The following is a 22310-nucleotide window of genomic DNA, read 5'->3' as shown; positions in this document are numbered from 1 at the left end:
CTATTATCAATATTCAGCTTCTTTTTTTTGATCTACCATATTCTATAAATTAGTGATAGATCTGCTATTTATTTATATTCAGTATAGATAAATTAGATTAGTATTTTTAGTCTCCCCCCGCCCCCGTAATGTACATTAGTTCATTCGTTCACCTTCCCCATTTCCATTTCTATTTCTATATCTATTTCTATTTCTATTTCTATTTCTATTTGTGAGTTTGTTTTTATTGTATTGGTTCAAACAATCAATATACTGCAGGATAAACAATCCAGAATGAATTATAGCCATGTTCTCTCAACATAGGATTCCCATACCAGAGCTCAAGATTAGCTTTAATGACATATCCTTTGATAAATGTGTTATACTTGTATATAAAATCTAATAAAGATCTGATTGTTATTTCAAATCATTTTTTTAATAAAGCTGTTAGATGTCTAAATCTGACAAAATAAACAGAAACAATTTCCTTTTTCGTTTTTCCAAATCAATTTTGGAACATCATGTACAGTTCAAGCATATGTATAAAAAGTCTTCTATTCAGTTCAAACACAAAGTTATGTCCTGGAACGAAATTAAAAAAATATGCAACCAAAAATCTATGAATCTTTTTACATTTTCTAGTCCGACAAGTATATATTTTCATTGAGCAACAAGTCTTCCATGTTAAGAAAATAACACATCTATGCAACATATTACAAATGATTTTGCAGCATTCTCATAGAATGAAATTTGATTGTGAGTGCTATGAATACTGTACAGACCATTAATCAACCTAAAGAATAACATTTGATTTTGATATAACAGGCATTGCCATTGATTTTAGCCAAATTAAGAGGCATCTAAGGCTTCGAATTCAATGGGTATTTAATACTGTGTGCTTAAAGTCAAATAAAAATTTCTATAAATTAATAAATAATAATTTTAGTACTATCATTAAACATGTTGTGATGTCCCTTACTTCAAGCTCTGGCAGTGGTTGTTTGATTTCTACCCCGGGTAGGGGCACTTTGAGAGGGGCGTAGCCACCCCGGCAATCTGGAACTTCGCGGCCAAGACATTGGACGGCACCCTGACCTTCTGGTTGGGCTGCTGCCCGCCTACGAAGACATCGATGGTGCAGGGCTCAATGAGCCACTGGTCGGTGTAGACGGCCATGACACGAGGGACGATCTTGAACTCGAGGGAGACGCTCTTCCCGGGGGCCAGCTCTTGTCGAGAGAAGTCAACAAGCTGCCGGATCGGCATCTTGGTGCTGACGTTCTGCCAGCTGATGTAGACTTGAATTACCTGGATGGGAGGAGATGACCATAAGTAGACGTGTCGCAATCAAATCCAAAAGAGTTCAAAATGCTTGGAAACGAAATGTTCAATTAATGTAATGTTTTTAGAACAATTTAAGATGGTCGTAGATATAATCCAGTTATCACCAATAAAGGAAGGTAAACTTACCAATACACCCCATTTACAGTTATTTTGATGAGAACTTGTTCGATTAACAAAAATCAGTTTGTCTATTTTTGTAAAGCTCTTTCATTTTTGTAAATAAAAAAACCCAAAAATTTCAACCAAATAATAATGGACTAATTTTCATACTCAGGCAAAAATTGTCCACATGATTGGTTTACTGTTGACCAGGCACATTTAAAATCATTTAGCTAACAAGTTTGATTGTTTTCATAATATAAAAACGTTTTAAAGTTTGTTATTATGACCCCTAATGTTTTTCTTCTCTTTTTTCTTTATCAAAACAGTTAAATCAAAAAGACTTTACAATTAAATCAACATTGTCACAAAGCAACTGACTAGCCAATCATGACGCAAACAGACCAGGCCTAGATTTCTTACAAACATGCAGACCAATTGAACTATCTCATACAGATGTTCTGATGAGGCCTGACACACCAACACCCAAAATAGCCCCCAGGAACAGGCCTACTACTAAAAGAAAATTGCATCAAAACTTCTGTAAGTGCATACGGATACGTCATTGAACCCCTCGCAAACTGAATTGTCTATTCCAAGGTTTAGAGGAAAGAAGAGAGAGAGAGGAGAAGAGAGAGAGAGAGAGGGGAGAAGTGAGGGATCAAGAGACAGAAAGAGAGAGAGGGAGAGAGAATTATGGAAATGTTGGATTGAATTGAGTGTTAGATATTTGATACATCCTATACCTAATGGAAGTAAGGGGAAATAATCTTCGGATGATTATTATTGTAGGGGGTAACCCAATTACAACTGCCAGCCAGGGATGGTTTATAACAGTGAATAATAGGCAAATTATGCATTACGAGTTATGAATCACTGCTATAAAGTGCTACATAATGTAGCTGTTGCAGTGCATTTTGGTTTAAACTACAGAAACATTCGCAGCTGCGTGTAATTGGATAATTGGCACAGATGATGAACAAGGAATTTCAGATTGCCCTAAGCCATTGACACATTTTACGCAGCACTTTCAGAAAGTACAGGGGATCTTTAACCAATAAAACATGTGTTCTACTTCTGTTGAAATATGCTGATCATCTCTTTAAAAGCCCGCAGGAGGCCATTAATTATTTAACAGAAACATCTATGGTGCGTGAAAATGCGTTACCATATGACACATACATCTGGATAAGTGTTGGTGAAGATGATTAAATTGATCCCGTACATTCCCAAAATGAAACGATATCAATAACAGACATCAATAGCTGATTATCAAGCATATCTTGTGGGGAACACAGAGGTAAGTTAAAAAGGTTTGTTAAGCTATTGCTCTCTTAGTAGTTATGAAAGAGATAAATTGACCAACGTACATGTATAAAAAAGGAGAATGTCAGCTTTTGTTGTTTCTAATTATTCCCCTGGAAATGAACAGAGCATGCTGATTAAACTTTGAGAACCTGAATATTTTACAGGAACATAGTGAGAGCACTAATAGTGCTCTTCAACCCTTTCGATGACTAATATTCAATTTCATTTCAAAGAAATAATTAGATACACAGGGTGAATCTATTTATTTAAACAAATTATTAACAAGTTACCCATCAAGCGAACACTGGGATTAACGCAACTCTACATCTGTTAATACCATCTATGTACCATCTATGACACCAAGCTTCAAATCTACATTCGTACCTTGATTTTTTTTAGAGTCCAATAATTTATCCTTTACACCTACAGTTGTTCCTGTTTCATTGTTGAATTAGGTGAATATAATTATATGTACTTCCACATGAATATAAACTTCATAACGATTATCTTGTAGATGTACAAAACTAGTCATTGATTTGTAGTCAAAACCAATTGTACACCAATCAAATTCTTGGGTAAGATTTGCTGCCTGCATGCCCACAAGAAGAGAGAAGGAAATATATTATGAAAGTGGGTGAATAAGATTCAACTGAAATTGAATTATTTAAATTGGATTATCATTAAAGTGGGAATATTCATGCCAGATCAATTTGGCTGGTTCACAGTTACCACAGTTAGCCCTGTCTACATATTGTGTAGGTGACAAATAGAGAAACTGATGCCAACTTATCTCGCCAAATAGGGGAAACCCGTTATGTCATCAGAAGGGTCTCGTCCCCCACCTCTAAATTGAGGCTTGAACTTTCTTCCTACGTTTGAGCCATCAACACCCATTAATATCAAAACGAGGGTATTCCCCAGGGTCTCTTAGTCAGGGGTGATTCACAACTTCTCTTCTCTATTTCTAAACAAAGTGAACCAGACTTTCATGAAAACTTAAAAACCGCTTTGTGATGTCCCCCGTTGTATGCTAAACAATGATGGCTACTGAGTATGGGGTTGTGGTAGGTATCCTTTGGGATCCTCTGAGAATTGAAGTTTGAACATATTTCCAATAGTACTGTTTAATTTCCTTTAAAAGTACCTTAAGCTCTAGTTGTTTGAGAATTACATATATAATAAACTCTAAAAGATATAACAAAAAAGAAAGAGAGTTGTATATATAATTTGTTGTTGGGGTTTGTTAGCCTGGAAAATAATTGTATACCTACACATATTTTGAAAATGACAGACAGATGTGTCAAAAAGCGTACCCATTCCCTTGATGCATCTTCTTACATTCTTTTCTTACACAATAGTTTTGACATTATAACAATGAAATAAAAGTTAGTTTATCTTTAGGTAGAAAATACCTCACTTTAGTCAATAAAGCGGCAAAGATGTAACACTTAATTTTAAGGGGAAACGTTCTTTAATAAGGGAGCAGATTTGACTCCTTTGACCAGGGAAAAAAATACACAGAGACTCGGGGCGATTTAGCCCTCGAAATGCCCAAAAGAGCCCCCGAAAGTCATAAAAAGCCCCCTAAAATTTGCATAGAGTTCAATGCAAAACAAATTGAAGAGTGTTATTCTCATGCACGCAAGCTTGAAAAGTAGCCCCCAAAGTTGTTAAAATAATTTTTTCCTGCCTTTTACCCTTTCCCACATACCTCTTCCTTCTCCCTTCCAATCTCCTAACTACCCTCTCCCCTACCCTACCTTACACCCTTTCATAACATATAGCACCATGTCTCTCCCTTTCTCCCCTTGTCTGCTCCCTCTGCATGACATGTTCCCTCTCCATGCCTCCTCCATACCCCTTTCCCTCTTCCCCTCTACCATCCCCTCCCCCTCTGCTCCCCTCTCCTAAACCTACCTTCCCTATCATACTCCCCTTTTATCTTCCCATCTGTTCCCTCTGGATCTCTCCCGCTACATTTACTCTATGTCTCCTCTCCACTCCTGTTCCCCCTCCTCTCCCCTTTCCCCCTCCCTTTTTCCTCTAGCTCCTTTCCCCCTCTCCCCTTCCCCTCTACACTTCCCTTTCCCCATCCCTTCCCACTTTCCCCTCTACTTTCCCCTCTACTTTCCCCTCTCCTTTCCCCTCCCCTTCCCCTCTTCCATCCCCTCCCCTACTCAACTACCCCACACACTCAAAACCCCACATCTACAGTTACCCACAGTGAGGCCTAGTTCATGTTACTCAGTGCATTATCTTCCCCATTAGACAGCAGCATATTTCTGGACTATGTTTAATCCCCTAGTGGCTGTGTGGGAGGTATGGATAGATTTTAAAAACATTCAATAAATAGAGCAGTCAGAATTAAAAGCCACTAATGGAGCTTGAGAAGCGATTAGGATCAAAATGGGTACAATTTGATGAGTGACGAGGGGTGATTCAATAATGGAATGTTTCCTGATTTCTTTTTTTTTTCCTTTTTATCTTGAATTCTGACTGTGTAATTGCAAGTCAAATGGCTAAATATAGAGCACCTAAACCGCCATTAATGGGATAAACATACAACTGTGCAAATGTGAGTTGATATACATGTATGCTAAACTGACCACATAATAATAATGAGATGTACCACTAAATAAAAAATCAAATCAAGATGCAATACTTTCGTTTCAAGGGATGATCCACCTAACATAGTAAACCAATTGTCCATGGAGTACAAGCACTGGATAAATTAAAAGTCTATTTACATGCACAAGTAAATATTAATCAAAGGAATTCTCAAAAATGGAATGTAACTGGTAGGAATATATCTAATTTGTAACTATGTCATATCATGAGAGCAACTTAGAGATTTGTTCATAAAATTCAATAGCAATTCAATAGTAATAGCAATATGAAATTCAATATTTTCATAGTATGGCATGAAATTGACTCAGACATGTGAATGAAATGTATAAAATATAGAGTATAAATGTTTTTAATATATAATGTAATATATTATGGAGTAAAACACGACTTTGTAAAACATTTGTATTTTGTATCATTGTTCATCAAAATGAAATCAATATTTGTTCAAGAAACATGTAAATACATTCAGACTTTCAATTTAAAAGAGATGGATAAAAAGAAAAGATAAAAAACAGAGAGAGAGAGAGAGAGAGAGAGAGAGAAAGATACATTTAGGGAAAGATTACAATCTTCTCCTAACCTACATGTATATGGCAAGGCCAACAGTTTCTTTAAAAAGACCAAAACCTCGATAACCCATATTTCTGCACTAGACTCCCCAACACCCCACGGCTAAACTTTAACCTAATATGAAACCCAATCACAACTCCAAGCCCAACCATATAAGTGGAGCAAATTGTATGTCCACAGTAAAGAGGAGAGAGAAAGAGAGAGGGAGGTAGAGAGAGAGACAAAGAGAGACAAAGAGAGACACAGAGAGAGAGAGACAGAGAGTTATCACGGTCTTCTAACCTATATAGCACAAGGTCAATAATTTCTATGAAAAGCCCTACACTTCCTTACAGGATAACCCATACTTCTGCACCAGACAGGCCAAGGAAAGGTATCACATGGACTAGCCTTTCCATACCTTGCCCTCTGGTGACTCACATCATCCGCTGAGAGCCAGAAGGGTGCTGGCTTGCATACTTGAACTTAATGGCCCAAATTCACAAAGGAGGTTTAACTTAGCCCATGGTTTAAACCCTCATTTACATAACCCATCATTTAAAAACAAGCGTACCTTGCCTTGAGCGTGTCTAATGTTGGACCTCTGACTGTCTCTCGCTTATTTTGCGCTAATTTAAAACTATGGGTTATGTAAAAAAAAGGGGGTTTAAACCATGAGTTAAATTTAAACCTCCTTTGTGATTTAGGGCCATAGAGTTAATGCCCTTAGGCTCTCACTCTGAACAGATGATAAGAAGAAGAACACAAATTCTTAATTTTTTTCCAAGTTCTTGAAATCACGGAGACATACTGTATGAGCTCCCAAAATCAAATGATCACGCACTAAATGTTCAAGACTACAAATCAATGCATGATTCTTGCCAAACTGTTTTGATAAGAACTGTGTAGTAGCTTTTAAATTTTCATTTTCAAGCATATATAAAAATGAAGAAATCAATCTATCTACATTTAGAAGTTTTGACCAACATGTCTTACATGGAGTATCTGAGTTTTCAGTGAATATGATGTTTAACAGATTTTGTGTTTATCATTTCTCAGTTCAAACATTGCAATCAGCATCACGATAAACTAGTGATAAAGCACTCCATAAACCAAATTAGAATAAAGGGAAAATTTCAGTCAGTACTGTAAGAGCACAAAGACTCAGTTCCTTGAATATGCAATAGAAAAGAAATGGTTTGTTTTAGAAAGAATCTGAAAAAATTCATAAAAATGAACTATCATACCTTCCTTCAAAACTGAAAGGCCGGTTCCTACATGTGACATCAAACTCCAGAAATAATAAAAAGGAAGGGAGAACTGGGGGGAACTGTTCTAAATTTGATATATGAGCTTGAGGCCCCATCCTCTCAAACTAGCTACATGTACCTCTACATGAAAAATGTACCTGCTAGACTTTAGGGTCATGCCTCAGAGCGGATACTATAATTTTATGTAAATGTTGATTAGCGGCCCATTGGGAGAGGAGAAAAGGGGGGTCGGGGTTCAACCTCAGTCACGGCATCCTGTCTGGCCAGGCAGAGATATTGTGTTATCATTATCAATTATTTGGCAATCTCCTAAAGGTGCCTGGAAGGGGAAGGGGAAGAGTGAGGTTTATCACTAGAGCCTTGAGTAGTGGCGAGTATGGGTCGAGGCGTGGAGGGAGTGGGGGGAGGGGGGTCTTTGGAGTCATTGGAGGACACTGGTCTTACAAGATTCATGAAATGTGAATTTACCCGTTGACTACTGAATTTCCATATTGCCCATAGGTTTAATACAGGAACGACCCGGTTACAGCAGGCAATAGGTTAATTAACAATGATATCCATTAGGGAGGAAGGAGTTGGTGGGGCCCCTTTCCCCCCTTTCCTTCTTTTCTCTTTCTCTATGACTGCTATTCAGTTGTGGGGCATGTGCCCCCTTTGCCCTTCCTGAAGCTATATCATCGGCCTTGAGTCTCCTCATCCTTGGAAGTTAGGCTTTGCAGGTGAACCATACAGCTAGGGTATTCACCCTGATCTTCACAAGAGGTCGTAAGTGTTCTGTAATGACAAGATCCTAAGGTGTACCTTCAAATAAGTGTTTCATAGACTCTTTATGAGAGTCTTTGTCATTGGATTGGTTCTATAAAAATGCATAGTGTCCTGTAACCATAAGATTAGAATTTGTAGGCCTACTGTTACACATACTGTAGTAGGGCGTTCCGCTTTCTCTTGCAAAGTGGTACATCCCGCCTTCTGTAACAATAAGTTCAAGACTTGCAGGTCTACTGTTACAAAGGTTTTTCACCATAGACCTAATCGTGACAGGAAATAATGTTCTGGAATAAACAAAGCATGAGGTAGTGTAAGCAGGGGCGGATTCAGGGGGCGTGGGGGCGCATGCCCCCCCCCCCTTTCCTTCCGAAAAAAGATAAGAAATTTTCGTGAAAATATTCAGTATACACATTCAGAAATGCCTCAGAATGGACAATAGAACATTTTAAGGTTCCAAATTTTATATAGCTGACAAGAGAGGAATCTTCAACTATAGCTTTTCGATAGCACAATGTGTGAACCATGCACGCCTTGTATGGTTACATTGTACACCGGAAGTATGTAAGTCCCAGCATAGGTGCTCACAAATACATTGAAGAGTCGTACGTCCGGGCATTTGGGGTTATTGGCAAGAATTTCATTTAGCCATTCAATCAAGTACAGATAAGACTATGATGACTCAATATTAAATGATGCTTAGAGGTTCTTGCCATGCCAGACAGCATGTTCTTATCATTCACTCAGTATTTGACAACTCATGAGGGCTAAAAGGTGAAGGTTAAATAATAATAGTCATGGCCCGCATCCCTTTTATACTTTCCTTTTTTTGCCTTCTAATTAGCATCAGCTTCCTTGCCTTGCTTTAGCTCTTTTTTTATTTCCCTACAATCTTTTTTTTTGTTTTTCCTAGTCTTGCTTTTAACAGACCTGCCAACCTCTGGAGTTCAAAAACTGTATTCTTTTGTGTCAAAAGTTGTATTTTACTGACAAAAGTTGTATTCTTGAAAATAAACACGGATTGTTACGCGGATCAATGCCTCTTACAGTTTCTACCTACAGGAAGAATTTTTTCTATTGATCATTGGTTGAATATGCATTATTTCGTCACGACTGGTGTGTTCGATGAACCAATAAACATCCCCAAATTGCTGATGTGAGATGCTTGTAGGATACTTTACAGGACAGAATGGACATTTTTTGAAAATCGTATTTTATTAAGGAAAATCGTACTGTCGTATTTGCTTCTAAATATCGTACTAAATACGACTAAATCGTACTGGTTGGCAGGTCTGTTTTAGGTTGCTCATCAACTCTGTCTGTCTCTCTCTCTCACTCATACACACTCTCTCTCACTCTCTCTCTCTCTCTCTCACACTCTCTCTCTCTCTCTCTCGTTATCTTTCTCTTCATCTATCTATCTATATAACTATCTCTCTGTCTGTCTGTCTGTATCTCTCTCTCTCTCTCTCTCTCTCTCTCTCTCTCTATCATCCCCTCTTCTCTTCATTTTACTTTATTCCCCCCTTCTCTCTCTACCTTTTATCTCTCTCTCTCTCTCTCTCTATCTCTCTCTGTAACATTTAACAAAAATATTATTTTACATTTTTTCTAGGATTTATCAATGCATATCTGTGTCTTTTTTTAAAACTTTCTCTCTATCTCAAAGGTGTTGTTTGGTTGTTAGTCTTTAATTCAAGGAGTTATGTATCTCCTTGGTCTTACATTTAGTTTCTACTTCTTTTTCATTCTTTTTATCTCTTTCTCACATCATATTTAGGAATAAAAAGAAGACGTCCAGCTGGCTCCTTTAAAATTTCTGCTTCCTTTCTCAGCATTCTGGTTGACATTGCTTATGAATCATACATGTAACATGAATGTACTTTCATATCATGAAATGAAATGGAATGGGAAGCATAGAAGGGATGAACCTGAATGAGAGAAAGAAGCACAGTACAGGACAGGATGAGGGTGTGTGCAAGTGAAATTGAAGAGGCACATAGGCATACAAGCACAGGAAGAAGTATAAGACAGAGATAGAGAGACAGAGGGAGGGAGGGACAGGAAAAGAAAAAGGGTGTGTGCAAGTGTGATGGACAAGGCACAGAGACACAGAGAGACACAAAAGTACAGGGAGAGAGAGACAGAGATAAAGAGGGAAAGACAGGAAGAGGGTGTGTGCATGGACCTACTACTAGGTCCATGTTGTGTGCAAGTGAGATGCAAGAGGCACAGAGACACAAAAAAGTACAGGGAGAAGTATAAGACAGAGATAGAGAGGGAAAGACAGGAAGAGGGCGTGTGCAGATGAAATTGAAGAGGCATAGAGACACATAAAAGTACAGCAGGGATGAATAAGACAGAGATACTAGAGAGGGAAAGACAGGAAGAGGGTGTGTGCATGGTCCTACTAGGTCCATGGTGTGATGTGCAAGTGAGATGGAAGAGGCACAGAGACACATAGAGAAACAAAAGTACGGGAAGAGAGTTACAGAACCATGTTACTCCCAATGTAAAAGGGGTATTACATACTGCAGCATGCCTACATCTTCATCTTCTCCTTTCATCGCTCTCTTTCACATATACATGTATATCTTGTCTTTCAGGTAGCCAAGGCGAATGAAACGTGCAGGAAACGATCTTCCCAATGTTTGTAAGTTTCTTTAGAAGCATCTTGTACCTTCTACTGTATATGTATTTCACACCAACGGTAGAGAATCATCTCCAATTGGCTGAACTGTAAATTGTGCACTTTCCAATTGCTAGGAAATGTAGATTTTAAACACATGCAAGATGAGAAACAGTAAGTGTCTTGACCATGAAAGGGCTGAGGAGGGAGGAGGGGGAAGGGGGAGGGCAGATTATGCCCCCAGTGGCTTTTTACTAGAGATCAATGTGACACTAAAAGCATGCTGAAAGTTGTTGAACCAGCTAGCTGCTAGCATAATTTTTTAGGCAGTTACATGTGTGGACCATTTTAACAAATTCAGGAGACAATCTATTTTGTTCAAGAAAGTGGGTAATTTGGCTCAACTGGTCTTCTTGGAGTGATTAATTATTGCTTATGTGGCCCAAACATGTCAAGCAATATATGCAGCTCTTTGTAACTGCAAGAAAAAGGTGCTATATCACAAACATTTGAACTCGATTAGATTGGATTGGATTGGATTGTACACCCCCCTAAAAAGTCAACATCAACACCGACAACACTACTACGTTCTGTCACAGTATTTTCTCTTATTTTGTTAACGGAACATGTATCACATCTTTCTTTGCCCGGGATATCTATTTTGGGCCTAAGGTCATTTTCAAAGATCTTATCACTTCATGTGGGAGAAGAAAGATGTGTTACTAATGCTCTGATATTAGGCCTTCCTCTCTCATACTATATCAGTACTTCAAACTGTTGACCCAATTACTAAAACAGGGCGGTAAAACTTCCAATTCTCTCATTTCTGACAAGTTTCTAAATTATTGGTAGGAAAAAGAGAAGATACAAGGATACAGGGCTTGATACAATTAGAAAGAATAGAATCCTGGTGTTGTATTGCCCTTATCAGGTCATTCTAAGATAGCCTTTAAATGGAACAGGATATGGTACATGAGAGAAGAGGAAGATGCAGGGGTAGAATGAGAGAAAGAGGGAGTGGTAAAGGGTATAATAATAATGATGATAAGGATATGAATTTATAACATGCACATATCCTTAACTTTCGAGCAAGGCGAGAAAATAATAAATATGCAAGTAACATTAAAAAATAGCTCAACAGATAATCTACAGGTAGTGAGAGTCAAATTTTTGAGTAACATATATGTTTTCAGCTGTGTTTTGAAGCAAGGAAGAGGGATGAAAGTCAAACAAAGAAAATAAAGAGAAAAGGACAAACATACAGGCAGAGGGGGGAGGCAACCAACATGATCCATAGAGAGCCAGATGGCTATATTAAGTCATATAATTTGACGAGCATCAATGCCTTTCTGCCTCTCTCAGCAAACCATCTAACATCCATCATACCAAAGACAGAGGTGTTGAGGTGTCGTTTACAATAGAAGTAGACAAGTCGATAGAGTCACAGGACTGTGATTCACAAGGAACAGGGTTCTAAATCCCTGCTACAGCACCAACGTCCTTGGCAAAAAATTCATCTAGAATTACATTTATCACACTTATCACACTTGACAAGGGTTGCTGGAGCTACATGTAAACATTAATTTCCAAAGTACTTGAAAAGCACACATGCGCTATAAATAAGTAAATATCATATTCATTATGATTATATTTTGTATCAACCAAACTCCATACCTCATCTCCCGTGTGATTCCCTATGTTCTTGACAGTCACTTTCACCGTCACATTCTGGCAAGGCTGAATGGCGGCAGGCGACACCATCAGGTCCGAGTAGTTGAAAGTCGTGTAGGAAAGACCATAGCCAAACGAAAGCATTGGGTCGCCATGGAAATAGCGGTAGGTCCGCCCATCCATGGAATAGTTCTCCATTGGAGGGATCTGAAAGTTGAGGGCAGTGTTCTGTTTTAGAAGTATGTCTGGCCCCTATTTTTGTCATTTACACTGTACATGTGGGTGAATAATGATAGCTATGGGCTTTATTTTGCCGAATATAGAGGGTTAGGGTTGCAATTGGGTCTAGATTAGATTTAGGATAAGGATTAAGATTTGGTATAAAGGGTTATGAAATTGTTTTTGCTGAAGCGGACAGCCCAGAAAATGTTGTATAATAGATGAGAATTGCTCTGGAGAGAAATTAAAAATCTTATCTAAAAACAATGGAATACTTTTGGATATACATGAACATGTATTTCTTACAAGATTTCGAATTACAATTTTAAAAGTTAATTAAACCTTAAACAAAGCTGGCCTGAAAGGACACATAAATTCACTGTGTAGTGTGTACAAAAAAGTAGGATGTCCAAAGGATATATGAACATTAGATACTACTTTGCCTTGCTACTGAGGCATTTGCCTTTATTGTCCTTGAATTTGAATAGCTATCTTTCATTTCACATTATAACTGTAATTCTAACTAGTTACACCATATCTGGGGAGTGTATCACAAAGATCCTAAGTAGAACTGAACTCTAAGTTGGATTTAAACATATATGGAGAGCCATTTGCAGGCTTAAAATGAAATATATTCAAAAGCAAAAATTCAAGTATTTTAGACTTGTCATCAATTCCACATCAAGAACATGAAATCTCCTTGATAATAGAAAATATGAATGATTTGAATTTTATGCCTTTTAAAATAACTTTTACTAAATATTTTCATTAATGCTATAAACAGCTTTTCATAATTGGTAAGTCAAACTTATTGATTACCGAAAATATCAAGTTACATTGTATTTCAGCATGAAAATAATTATACATTTTGTAAATGGAGCAAACAAATAGTAAGAGCTAGTCAAGGTTGGCCCCATTCAATAATATTATCTAAAATAAATCTATCATTTATCATATAAATCCTCCCATTTTTTTCTGTCACTGTCTTGTATACTGACCTGGGCCACTGTTGCAGGCCAAGTTGAAGGAAGCCTGCCCCCAGGGTTGGCCCCAGGTGCATTCTGGAACATCATCCGCAGAGCCACGCCCGTTGCCTGGGCCGGGAAGAAGCACTCTACGATAGCTTGGACCGAGGGGCTGGACAGGGCCCAGGTGATGTTGAGAGGACCAGCGTTGAAAAGGAGGAGGATGACCGGTTTACCAGCAGCTGGTATTAGGATAAGTGCAAAAAGAGTCTGATATATGACTGATATATCTGGAAGGGCAGGAGATCCAGGTTAGATGTAGGAATGAATATGGCCGAGGTGACGTTAAGACAATTAGCGTTTTAACCGCTTGACTACTGAATATTCTAATCCCCATAGGCTTAATACAGGGAAAACCCAGATCCGGTAGGCTACGGGTTAAAACTATCCTGACTTCAAGTTCTTCTTAGTTCAACATTAATATTTGAGTGAGATTATTTTGCCCTCCACCAAGATGTATAATATTCATTTCATGCAAAGAGGAGACTAAGATAATTCAATATTACATGTGTGAGAGCATATAACTTGAAACAGGCACATCTGTCACTCTCTAATAGATTGAGAAGTTGTGTGTAGTAAATCATACGTGGAAGACTATTAATGTACACCATCTTCATCTTACCATAGCGGACAGCATCTTGAAGAAGTTGTTCTTGTTTGCCTGGCAACAACATGTCGCGTCTGTCATTTCCTTCACTCTCAAGTTCAATACCTTGAAAGAGAGAAGGAGAGAGAGAAAGCAAGAGGAGGGGAGAGAGAGGGGGTGGAGAGAGAGAGAGAGAGAGAGAATGAGACAGAGAATGAGAGAGAAAGCCAAAAGTGAGAAAGTTATTAGTTTAGCCTTACGTATACTCTAATCTGTACAGAAAGACTGTTACCTAAATTATGGTTCTCGCAAATTGTCATTAAAATTGAAAAGGTAACAAAATATGTATGACTGAATCGAAGATTAAATGTGGTTCAAGTTTAGAAACACTAAAACAAGACTTTTTAAATGATCCAGAAAAAAGTACATTAGATTAAATTCTTTCAAATAATCTTTCTCCTGATACAAAATGGATTGGGTGTATATATTTGAGACATTGTTGTCATAATCATCATCATTATCACCAACAACAACAACAACATCACCATCATCATCATCATCAATCCAGAAGATTCACAGGTTCCTACGGGCACACAACATCTGACCCTGTCACAGCATTTAAGGCACTGCTGGTCATAGGTACATTATCATAGAATTATTATCATCATCATCATCATCATCATCATCACCATTGTTACCATGATCATCATCACTATCATCAACACCACCACCACCACCACCACCATCATCATCATCATCATTATCATCAACCCTGAAGATTCACCTGTTCCCAGGCACACGACCACCACATCTGCCCCTGTCACAGCGTTTAGAACTCCTTGCTGGTCATAGGTTACACACTTGGGGGACGGGCATCCGGAGGCGTGTCTGGTCTTGGTTGCCATGGGTGACAACCCCTCGAGGACAGTGGTCACGAAACGAGGGTCAGGATTAGGGGCGTAGTCCCCAAAGAGGAGCTCAGAATTGTTGGCAAATGGTCCTACTACCTGAGAGAGAAAGAGGAAGAAAGATAGAGAGGATGAGAAACATAGGGAGTCAGAGGGAGAGAGAGGGAGAGAGAGAGAGAGGGGGAGAAGGAGACATCAATGCATACATCAATTTTCAACTCAAAAACTGAATTGAAAGTAGAAATAATCAAGACACCGCAATCTTGAATTTAGGAAAAATGAATTATCACTCAATGAAGGAAATACTGAATGTTCAAGACTACAGACAGATAATATTTACCAAAACATTGTAGAGGAAATTTGAAGAAAACAAGGGTAAATATTATCAGAGGATAAAGCTAGCAGTCACATAATATGTATACAACATAGTCTCTATGTACATTGATTGTGCTTTTATTGATTGTAAACCTGTATGTATCTTTTACATGGACCAATTTAATCCAGTTTCCATTGATTGGATTCAATTACCAGGACTCAAGATTAGCTCCAAGCCTATGAAATATATCAATACAACTCACTGCAAGAGTCTGTATAGTGCCCTCTATTGGTAGAGTGCTCCCTTCATTCTTGACAAGCACAAAACTCTTGAGGGCAGCCTTCAGTGCAATTGCCTGGTGTTCGGGTGACTCCACCACCTGGTCTACGTTGAGTTTGACGTAGGGGTTGAGGTCAGGGGGTCGAACTCGCCGAGACGGAGACGGGTGTAGAAGAGGGGGGCTATGCTGTCACGCAAGTCTTGGGCAGTCAGCATTCCAAGCTCAACCTGAGTTTATGTAAAAAAGCATTGCATTGAAAGTAACAGATGAAAGAATGAATGAAGGGAGATGTGAGCAGGGGGGTGTTTCACAAATATCCAAAGACTTTACAATTATGGAAAGCCGTTAGCATCTTTGAAAATATTTTGTAAAAGTTATCTTAAAAGGCATAAAATTGTTGATTCAAATCATTCATATTTTCTATTATCATGGGAGATTTCATGTTCTTGATGTGGAATTTATGAAAAGTCTAAAATACTTGAATTTTGCTTTTGAATATATTTCAAAATAAGGCTACAAATGGCTCTCCATAATATTTAAGTCCAACTTAGAGTTAAGTTCGACTTGGGATCTTTGTGAAACACCCCCAGGTCTAGCAGTAGTGTTCATGGTATGATCAGCTCTTTGTCTTTGCCTACCAAATAACTCTGATCAGACCCAGGTTTAAAAACTCGAACGAATGATGACATTAAAGGGCGCCCAAGGTGTAAATAATCATGTCTGATTGATACAGGTCTTTTAAAACCCAATGAGACACACACACAGCTTCACTTCTGTCTCTCTCAAAGCTTGTGGCACCTTGCTTCCAAGCTCCCCTCCAGATGCTCCTATTCCTGGCGATGCACTCCTAGTCTTCTTAAAGCCTATCTGCACTAGTTTGTCCAGGAGGGATTAGACCTCCCAGCGTGGTCACTGATAGGTGGCTATCTCATCAATTCAGCTCTCAATGAACATAAGAAAGAGAGGATCATGGGGGACCAACAGGCACAGATTGGGAAATTTTTTATATAGAGGGAGCAAGTAGCTACAAGTAGTACAGTTGGGCTTTAAAGGATACTTGCTTACTTGCTTACATGTAGGTGATGCTTCATACAGTCCACGAAGCAGTTTCTTGGTTCTTCTCTATTGCCATAGGTACAACAACAATTTTAGAATAAAACACTGCAAAATCACTCATCACAACAGCGTTAAACATGGATAACAACACTACATCTCACCGCTTCCGCAAGATAATCATATACTGCAGGCTTCGTCACTCCCAAATCAAGATTGCATCCCGCCTTGAGGCTCTTGATGGCTGTATCGAGATACGACGTGGTGTAGTTGTGTGCTAGTTCCTCCAGCTCTAGCGCCCTCTGGTCACTGACCACGTAACCTTTGAACCCCCACTCAGTCCGCAAGACATCGTTCAGGAGGTAGGAGTTAGCACAGGCAGGGATACCATTTACGCTGGTCGAGAATGAGAGGAAGTAAAGTCATTTTGTCTTCTAAAAGCGGAATCTTATTTGTGCTCATGTGAGGGAATCTTAATCACCTGAATTTAATTTTTCTCCATTTCATTTAACGTCATATTATCTATTACCATTATTTTGATGCAATGAAGGGTGCTTGAAGCTTTTATATATATATATATCCGGTGCAGATTTAGTGGCATACAGAGGAGACATCTTTTATGAAAGAGAATCAAGGGCAGGTAGTTAGTTCCATACTAGGATTAAGTCAACATTGACATAGCATTTGCCCGTAGCTTGGCTTGTGAAAATGGCTTTAGAGTTTAGACTCACATGTATTGTGATCAACTTTAGTTTTGACCATTTTAATCTAACTTTGGCCAAAATAACTCAATCTGTAGAACATAATAGAGCCAATACAAAACATAAACATGCATCAGGCTATGGAACCCTGATGTCTGGTTTCAAAATAATTGGTAAAAAGTCATCAAAATGTAAATTGTTAATACATTGTATATCTGACTTGAGTACATTAAAGGGGGTGTAAACTGACAAATACTGGGGAATACCATCCACGTCTCCTTTTGGACAACTGCACATAAACGAATGAACTTAATTAATGGTAGTCAGCAACTTAATCTCTACATGGCCAGCATTCGCAAAACAGACTGAAGTTCTCCTCACGCTTCGGTTTCGCGTATGTTGCACGCACGTGATTGCTGCGGTCTCGTCTGTAGTGGTATTACACCCTATTGGCCCCCGAGTCAGGCCACGGGAAAGACACATAGTCTCGGCAGTTTACTCCCTCTTTAAAATAAACCATAAATGCTAATACCCAGATGAAAAGTTTATTCACCCAGATCTGTGGACAAATATATCTCAAATGGCAGATGGTCATATCTGATAATTGAGCAAGAAAGAGATAAAGAGAGAGCAAGAACGTGATACAAAAAGGTTTCTGACCTGTTATAACTGCACATGACACTGTAGGTTCCTGCCTTGATGCACTCTTTGAATGCTGGGAAGAACGTCACCTGCAAGTCCTTATCTGACACCTAGCAAAAATTAAAACAAACATAATGTTAATTTCATGTCTGATAAAATATGACAGCTGACAGTTTTGGAAAAATTGCAAACTAAATGTGAACTAAGACATGTGTGGTGAAATAAGGGTGACAAGATGCAACATATTAGTGGAAATTTGTTGGCTTATGAAATGACTTACAGTGACTTTCAACTATTTCCATTGATCTGTTGAGGGGATTTCTATCAAATTGAACACATTATTTATTAGTAGAAGTATAGCAGCAGCAAGCAGCAGTAGAAGTAGTTCATTTTTTTGTTGTTATTGTTGTTATTATTATTATTATTATTGTCATCATCATCATCATCATCATCATCATCATCATCATCATCAATATCAATATCATCATCATCATCATCATCATCATCATCATCATCACCACCACCACCACCACCACCACCACCACCACCACCACCACCACCACCACCACCACCACCACCACCACCACCACCACCACCACCACCATCAGCAGCATCATCATCATCAGCAGCATCATAATCATTATCATTACCATCATTATTTTCTCTCAAAAATACGAAAAATCATAGCATGAATATGACAAAATACAATATTTGTCATCAAAATGTGTCTCTGAGCTTCCATTGCATTTTGCCACTCTTCTTTTCTTTTTTCTTTTTTTCTTTTTCTTTGCATCCTACCTTAGCATCAAACGAGAACCTGGATGAGGGGTAGTTTTCAGGTCCACTATAAGCAGCAAAATGCTTGCATCCGGCATTGGTTAGAAGGTATCTAGGATGATTGCCCTGGAGTCCCCATACAAAGCTCTTAGCAAGCTCTCCGGTCAGGTACGGGTCCTCACCATAGGTCTCCTGTTAAACACAATGGAAAGATTGAAGTAGGTTTAAAGGTCCCAATCAGCAATTTGACAAGGTTGTGACAGTCATTTATCATTTAATCATTCAAAACTTCATTTTAAAATGTCAGAACAAAGCTCACTGACGTTTTTCAGGGGAAGCAAATGTTGTGATCCAATAAGAACAAAGAAAATGTAAAATTCATATTAAATTGGTATCATAGCAACAGGAGTAAATTCAGAGAATTCGATTTTAATCAATTATAAGAACCGATGTAATCTTGCTTCTCATTTTTTGCTTCCTAAAGTCTTTTACACTGATGTTGCAGACATTATTTGAATTCAAAACTTAAAGCTTGAATTCTGAACCAAACAACATACATGTAAAACATTTTTTTAATACAAAAAATGGTAGCCATATATTAGTATTACTACTGCTATTTCTGAAGGCCCTTCAATTATTACCCCAGTAAAAGTCAAGTACCCATTTACAACTTGGTGGACAGTGGCAAATGTGAATTGGTGTCTTGCCAACCGGCATTAGTGCCATGGTGGGATTCAAACCCTCAACCTTTGGATTGAGAGTCAATTGAATGAATCACTATACCAAAACACCTCCACAAGCAGCACCTACATGGATGCATTCATTCATTCATTCATTCATTCATTCATTGGGACCATTGTCTACAAGATGTACCCCTGGGGTCTGGGCCTCTAGTAATTTTGTTTTCTGAACCCCCCCCCCCCCCCCCCCCCCCCCCCCCATGCTTGCAGGTACTGGTACCAAGGTTATTCGGCACTGGCTAGACACCTAGGAGCCGTTTCTCCACACCGACATAAGTCTAACTTTTTTTTAGACATCCCATTTAGATAGATAGATAGATAGATAGATAAATGGTTTATTCAAATCAAATCAAACATGTAAACAATAAATGTTCATTAATTCCATGCTTCGTAGCTAAAAACTAAATTGCGCAATGGATTACAGAATTAATTATTACAAGGTAAAATTGCACTTACTAATAATAAACTACTATAGATATTAAAGACATGATGAGAATTAATACGCCTTTCTGTGGAATGTCCATGAACTTAAACTTATAACGGTTTTGATAAACTGACCCCTATAGAGCCAGTTTCTTAAAACCATCATTAGTCAAAGTTTGTGGACATCCCATAGAAATATGTGGTACACAATTAACACAGAATTTATTGGGATGTCCTAAAACTTAGACTCATGACACTTTCATGAAACTGGGCCCTGACGTGTGGTACACAATTAACACGGAACTTATTGGGATGTCTTAAAAATTAAGACTTATGACACTTTTGTGAAACCGGGCCCTGGCCTGACAACAGTTGTTACCTGGTTCCTGCCCCAGTATGGATGCCTCATGATGTTGATGACAGGGCTGAAGCAATTCAATCCTTGATGGTTGTTAAAGTCTCCTTTCTGCAGGTAGTAGTTGTACTTGGCCCTCACCTCATAGCCTGTTGCATTGGCAACCTCAAATAAGAGGTCTCGACTGAAGATGGGAAGGAGAAGGTGGTTTATCCCTTTGCATCAGAAATCTACTATATATTCACATAATTAAAATAATCTGGATTAAGATAGCATTTAATACGAAATACCATCTCTAAATGCTTTACAGATATTATTACCTCTAGCCTTACCCCGATCATCGGATTCATTCACCTACAATGTGCACTCCACATGGTCTCCAATATGGTCACTGTGAGGTCATGCAATTACTAACACAAAGGATTTCGTCATCCTACCACCTCCCCCATTTCTCTCCCGAGTATGGAGGGGCAAACGTAGGTTAATGCTTTGCCAAGAGTCATTAGTGACGTGTCGGCACTAACATCTGAACCTCTAGAGATGGTTAAAGATCAATGACAGGTGAATACAGGTGAATACAGGTGATTCTGGAGAGTAATGTACATTTATGTACATTTATGAGGATAGATATACCACAAATACAAGCTTGATGGAGGAATAGGATTATGTGAAATACATTCTCTGAAGATGAATAAATAAAGAAAACATTTAGGCTAGCAACTTGAAATAAGATTGAATCCCATTAATAATCCAAATGTGATACACTTGAGTAATATTACATTACTTTGGACATTCACCATGTTGGTAAATCATTGCCAAGATAATGCAAAAGCAAATTATACTAGTTGTGATCAATCAAACACAATTGGCAACTCTGTGACGTATCTTGCGAGCTCCCTCCCAATTACTCTGTAGTCTGTACACAAAATTTCATTAATTTTAATTTTCTTTGTAACTGATGCTGGAATAGAATTTTTCCATACAGGGGTCGATTGTATAAAGAATATATTTGCAGTAATTATATTTAAAGTGCACGTATGATTGAAAATTGTCTTTTTGTAGTACACAGCAAATGGGAGGGGAGCATGATATACGTCACATTCTTATTTTCAATCAGAATTTGCTCAAACTGTCACAAACCTGTTTCTCTCATTTTCTGCTTCCATTGATAAATCAACTAGTCTACGTATCAGGGGGGACTTTAATTCTCCTCAAAGTTTAATGCAAAAGGATCAATTATTTGTTGTTGTTGTTTGTTTTGTTCATCATTAACGAACCTGAAAGCAGCTGATAGGCCGAGCGCTTGTGGAAACGCAGTTGCATTCCCAGCTTGTGCATCTCCGCGCAAGCACTCCGTGTTCCATACGTACTTGCCGATTTGCAAGCGACCAATCGCGGGAGCTGGGCCGTTTGGGTCCGCCCCACCTCTCGCTAGCTGATAGGTCATATCGTCCACTTTCAAACGACTTAGTAAATCGTCTAGACGCTGGTCCCATGGCAAGGACTGATTCCAGAAGGGAAGTTGGCTCTTTTGTGCGAACTCATCATCACCGACACTTTCTCCTGTGATACAGAGAGTACAGAATATTGCCAATAACATGCGAATCATTTTCACAACTTTTCTGCTGATACTGATACTGATAGTGATACGCCTCCCTAGTAAAAGATTGGGTCATGTGCATGATATGATCAGGTGACTAACAAAATATCACGTGACATATCCAGGGACGTAACGTGCTCATGAAAATTACTCAACGCACATTTTTATCGGGGTGTGGCCGTTGGGAAGCCATATCGGTACATTGTTTTCTAATGTTATTTTAGGAATTAAACCCTGGCAATATCGTGAAATAGGCCCCGCAACTTACCCGTCTTGTGATCGATTACAAATCGTCTTAGACTTCAGGCTTCAGCCAACGTTTCATGACGGACAGGAATAAAAGGGAGATAAAAGTGAGTTAAAACAGGGTTGAAAAGGACTTATTTAAAAAATAAAAATAAAATTAGGAGGGGGGGGTAAGGCACGTAGCCACGTATTTAGG

The 22310-nt window shown here is 38.6% G+C and overlaps 1 protein-coding gene across 1 annotated transcript; it reads right to left on the bottom strand.

Annotated features, from left to right (window-relative positions):
• Positions 1-362: 362 nt before the first annotated feature.
• Positions 363-21936, bottom strand: LOC754729 (beta-D-xylosidase 1). The gene is given in 12 exon segments (XM_001186857.4): positions 363-1287; positions 12247-12450; positions 13461-13669; positions 14110-14199; positions 14858-15080; positions 15560-15720; positions 15723-15804; positions 16795-17026; positions 17992-18083; positions 18772-18942; positions 20293-20452; positions 21546-21936. Coding segments are annotated over 12 exon segments (2256 nt in total). The 5' UTR covers positions 21878-21936; the 3' UTR covers positions 363-987.
• Between the last annotated feature and the right edge of the window lie 374 nt (positions 21937-22310).

This window comes from Strongylocentrotus purpuratus, unplaced genomic scaffold (genome assembly GCF_000002235.5).
Source record: "Strongylocentrotus purpuratus isolate Spur 01 unplaced genomic scaffold, Spur_5.0 spur5_scaffold_9, whole genome shotgun sequence".
NCBI lineage: Eukaryota > Metazoa > Echinodermata > Echinoidea > Camarodonta > Strongylocentrotidae > Strongylocentrotus > Strongylocentrotus purpuratus.
Note: the sequence above shows the minus strand (reverse complement) of the source record. Positions and strands in the feature narration are given on the sequence as shown.